General features: G+C 35.0%; 1 protein-coding gene across 1 annotated transcript; it reads left to right on the plus strand.

Moving 5' to 3' along the window:
• Positions 1–616: 616 nt before the first annotated feature.
• Positions 617–3,237, plus strand: LOC131022725 (patellin-6-like). The gene is made up of 4 exons (XM_057952237.1): positions 617–1,409; positions 1,478–1,602; positions 1,929–2,070; positions 2,769–3,237. Exons 1-4 carry the CDS (start codon positions 723–725, stop codon positions 3,030–3,032), a joined length of 1,218 nt encoding a protein of 405 aa, XP_057808220.1. The 5' UTR covers positions 617–722; the 3' UTR covers positions 3,033–3,237.
• Positions 3,238–5,049: the final 1,812 nt, after the last annotated feature.

Below are 5,049 nucleotides of genomic sequence, written 5' to 3' on the forward strand. Positions count from 1 at the left end.
TTATCTTTATTTCATTTTTATTTTAAAAAATAGCGACGATATAAATAAAACAATACTCTCTCCGTCTCACTCCAATAAGCTCACTTCTTTTGGGCACGAAAATTAAGAAAATTTACTTTTTAGTAGGAAAGTGGTAGTAAAGTTGTGTGATCCACAGTAATTAAGTACAACTTCTTTTCCAAAAAAAGAAAATGAGCCTATTGGAGTGGGACGAATGGAATAATAACTAAATTCTTGATACATACACAAAATTAAATAAATAATTTTTTACATTTAATTAGTACTCCATCTGTCCCACTCCAAATGTTCCACTTTCCATAATGGGATATTCCACTCCAGATGTCTCATACCTTTTTTGGCAATATACTTTCTTTCTATACTTAATATTTAAACAATTTTCACTAATCTATTTTATTTACTTTATACCTACTTTATCTACTTTATACCAATTTCTTAATATCCGTGCTCAAAGATAAGGGGATATTTGGAGCGGGACGAAGGGAGGGAGTAATTCATAACTAGCAAAAACGTGACTTCATGAGTTCATGTCACTACACTTACAAAAAAAAAAAGAAGCAATAAAATGTCTTTTCTCATCATCCCTTTTTCACACTCCAAAATCAACACTTGACATTCAAACAAAACACACACACACACAAACTCATCATATCACCCACACTCTTACAAAACCAAAACCTCCTCTCTTCTTCCCCACTCCATCAATGGAGGCCCAAGCCCCCCCGAAGAAAACCTTCATCGCCGCCCTAATGTCGGCGGCGGCGTCCCCCCGCACCCCCTCGTACCGCGAAGACACCTACCTCCCCTCCCACCTGAAACCCTCGGAGCAGAAATCCCTCCAACACCTGAAGCAATCCCTCCTGGCCTCCTCCCCCACCCCCCACCCCTCCATGTGGGGCATCCCCCTCCTCCCCCCCGACGCCGACCCCCGCGGCGACGTCGTCCTCCTCAAGTTCCTCCGTGCCCGCGACTTCCGCCCCCGCGACGCCGCCGACATGCTGCTCCGCTGCCTGGAGTGGCGGCGCGCCTTCGCCGCCGACGCCGTCGCCGAAGAGGACCTCGGCTTCAAGGAGCTGGAGGGCGTGGTCGCCTACATGCGCGGCCTCGACCGCGGCGGGCGGCCCGTCTGCTACAACGCGTACGGGGTCTTCAAGGATAAGGAGATGTACGAGAGAATCTTCGGAGACGAGGAGAAGCTCGGCAGATTCCTGCGGTGGAGGGTCCAGATTCTGGAGCGCGGGATGAAGCTGCTGGATTTCAAACCCGGCGGCGTGAATTCCATTATTCAAGTCACCGATCTCAAAGATATGCCGAAACGAGAGCTCAGAGCTGCTTCCAATCACATCCTCTCACTTTTTCAAGATAATTACCCAGAAATGGTGGCCAGAAAGGTGATTACATTGGTGTTTTTGGATTGGTGATTTTAGAAGTTATGAATGAAATGATGATGATGTTGCAGATCTTCATAAACGTGCCGTGGTACTTCAGCTTGCTGTATTCGATGTTCAGCCCTTTTCTAACTCAACGAACCAAGACCAAGTTCCTCATTTCTAAGGAAGGAAATGCAGCCGAGACTCTTTACAAGTAAGTTTATAAAAAAATTATAACGACATCTCGTATTTGTATTTGTATTTGTAGGAATATACAGAAGCATATTTCATGAGCAACGCTTACATTTTACAACATTTTTTCTATTTTTCAAAGCTTAAAAGTTGTTTCATAGTATTTTAAATTTCCTAAATTATAGAAAAATCAATATTAAATTTGTTTAGAAAATGAGCTTTGATTTTTATACTATAAATTATGAAATAATTTTTGATGTGGATATATAATTTCCTATAATTTGATTGGTATTTTATAGGAATATAAATTTTGAATTTGAGGATCTGGTCTGGTGTTGTATTTGTTAGGTTTATTAGGCCGGAAGACGTGCCGGTACAGTACGGCGGGTTGTGGCGGGCCGGTGATGATCTGAGCGGTCCAGCTAAACCGGCGTCTGAGTTCACGGTTAAAGGAGGGGAAAAAGTGAACATTGAGATTGAGGGCATAGAGGTAATTTTACGGATTTCCTTTTTTGTTTTGGTTTTTCGTTGACAAATTCATAAAGTCTTGCTGGATCTTTCTGCAAACAAAAAACTGGAAACTAGCGTCTGTTGATAATTTGCTACTTGTCTCCCTACGTTTCATGTGACTTGACGCTTTTGCCCTTTCTTGTCTCTTTTGATCATAAAAAACCAAAGAGATGATTGCTTGCTATTCTTTGGAAACTGGATTTTCAAGTGCCTAATTTCTACGGCATATTAGTAGTAGTATTTTATTTTATTTTTTGTTTTTACTCCGATCTCCCATAGAAATTAGGAATGAACTAGTATTTGGTTTTGGAAGATCTTGTTTTGCTCTTTAGCTACATTAGGGAGTTAAGTTTTTACAAAAATCTTTGGAGATGCTTCAAAATACTTCATATTCTATACTAAGTGATTTTTTATTCTTAATTATGTTATAGAAATTAAAAAAATGTATAACAATAGCAAAGTTTGACAATATTTTAGCACATTTATTTGGAGATAAGGCTAGTAACTTAGTAGGACACTTTATTTGAGAATAAATGCTTGATACTCAAAAATAGCATAAACTAAAAAAGTGACTACAATTTATTTTAGCTAGATGGCAGGGTCCGCTACTGGTAATGGAAAGAAGTTCTTTCGAATTTAAATGGCATGCATGATTGTGATTTATCATGTGTTTTTTAGGTGGATTCAACTATAAGTTGGGACATAGTGGTAGGAGGGTGGGAATTGGAATACGCGGCAGAATTCGTGCCAAATGCGGACGTCGGCTACACCGTGGCGGTGGAGAAACAGCGACGGATGGCTGCTGACGAGGAGGCGGTGCACGGCTCGTACACCACTAGGGAAGCCGGGAAATTGGTGCTGTCTGTCGACAACGGTACCTCACGGAGGAGGAAGGTGGCGGCTTATCGCTACACTGTCCGAAAATCCGCCGCTATTGTGTAAAAACAAGGGAGTTTGTGTTTATTTCTTCGAAAATTTGAAAAAAAGAAAAGAAAAGTGAATTTGTCTCTTTTACTTTTTCCAGCTTTATTCACTTTTTTCTATTTTCTGGTGGTGATGCTTGTACTAGGATACGGCAGCCCAATCAGATGTATTCCCTCGTCGACGTCGTATCTGATAAAAATCTAAAATTTCGAAATTCAGTTTAGTGATGAACAGAACACAATGCATAGCGTGAACAGAACACAATGCATAGCCTATACGGTAGCTAAGCTTATTTTAAAGAGCTTATAAGATGTAAGTTTTAAGAGCTTATAAGTTGTCAAAGTATTTGGATAATTGAGCTTATAAGCTAGATAGAGATTTTTTTTGTTAAAGAGAGAAAATGTTTTTTTAGAGAGAGAAAATCGAAGAAAAATGAATATGAATGATATATGATGAAAATAATAAATTATAATTGAAAAATATTTATAAAAGAATTGTTGCATATGAGATTATAAAAAAATAAGTTGGAGTAGAGGAACTTATTTTTTGGGGAACTTATAAGCTCTTAGAGCTTATTTTTGGAGCTTATAAGCTATTGAGATTATTTTTGGAGCTTGTAAGTTGTTTAGAAACTTATGTTGCCAAACACTTTGAAGGAGCTTAAAAGCTCCTAAACAACTTATAAGCTGTTTTGAGGAGCTTATAAGCATAGCCAAACACCCTTAATTTCATTCTCAAAAGAGAAGCCACTTTTCTGATTACTTATAACATGCACATCTATTATTTAGGTTGCAACTTTCGAATTTGTAAAGAATACATTTATATATATATATACAATTACGATCTGAATTTCGGCTCATTTCTTAAAGAAAAAAGTTTATCTTTTCCCTTTTTCTTTCAGGGCATAAAATTTACATGCAAGTTGTACGCCATTTTAAAAAGTGGATCAAATCAAAGTTCATGCTACAAATATATAAAGATTTTTAGTAATTCCAACAATAATAATTCGGATTTGTTCGGTAGGGGTGATTACAATCTAACGCTTTTATATCACACTAGCATTTGCATCCCGTGCAATGCACGGAAAAATATTTTTAATTTTAATGTATATATAATTAATACTAATTCAATTTTATACTTATAAATATAATTAAAAAATAATTTTAATTAAATATATTTGAATTGAATATTGACAAAATAAAAAAGAATTCACAATTATAAAATTTGATATTGAAAAAAAAAGGTAAAAAATTAAAAATAAAATACTAATTAAAAAAAATAAAAATAGATATATTCAAAAAAGATGAGAGATGAGAGAGATATTTATAAAACTTTAATATTTAAACAAATTTAAATTTTACATTTTAAATCAAATATTTTCATAAAATATCATATACAAGCTCTTATCGTGATCTTTAATTTGATATGCATATTAAATATTTTATAATTAATTGAATTTCACAATTTTGGAAATAAATGTAATAACAAATAAAAGTTAAAGAAAATGAAAATAAAAAGAAAAATATATAGTTTATAAATATTAACCTTCAATTTTATTATAACTACAAAATTGCCACTCAATTTTAAAAATAATTTGAAATTGATTTCAAATTAGAAACTCCCTTTTTAATATAATATAGATTTGTTATAAAATACACGGTTTCTTGCAAATTAAAAGTTTAAAAATATTATACTGATTTAGGTGATTCTATATTACCAATTACAAAGGTGGTATATATAATACTCCCTCCGTCCCTAAAATAAGTTTCTCTTTCTTTCTTTCCATTTTTGGACAACTACCCCACCACTAATAATACTTTATTTATTCTTACTTTTCACTTTTTCACCACTCTCAATACTAATTATAACACTTTTTCACTTTTTCACCATTTCCAATACTAATTATAACACATTTTTCTCTACTATCAATACACTTTACCACTTTTCCTTAAAATCTGTGTCGTCCCCAAAGAGGAACTTATTTCAGGGACGGAGGGAGTACAAATTATAATCATAATTATTACTCCCTTCGTCC

The sequence above is a fragment of the Salvia miltiorrhiza genome, chromosome 4 (assembly GCF_028751815.1).
Source record: "Salvia miltiorrhiza cultivar Shanhuang (shh) chromosome 4, IMPLAD_Smil_shh, whole genome shotgun sequence".
Classification (NCBI taxonomy): domain Eukaryota; kingdom Viridiplantae; phylum Streptophyta; class Magnoliopsida; order Lamiales; family Lamiaceae; genus Salvia; species Salvia miltiorrhiza.

What these genes read in the sequence shown, in the direction of transcription:
- LOC131022725 (XM_057952237.1), top strand. Translation starts at nt 723, where the DNA reads ATGGAGGCCCAAGCCCCCCCGAAGAAAACCTTCATCGCCGCCCTAATG. An exon ending in GCAGCCGAGACTCTTTACAA is followed by an intron (nt 1,603 to 1,928) that starts GTAAGTTTATAA and finishes TGTATTTGTTAG; the next exon opens with GTTTATTAGGCCGGAAGACG. An exon ending in TTGAGATTGAGGGCATAGAG is followed by an intron (nt 2,071 to 2,768) that starts GTAATTTTACGG and finishes TGTGTTTTTTAG; the next exon opens with GTGGATTCAACTATAAGTTG.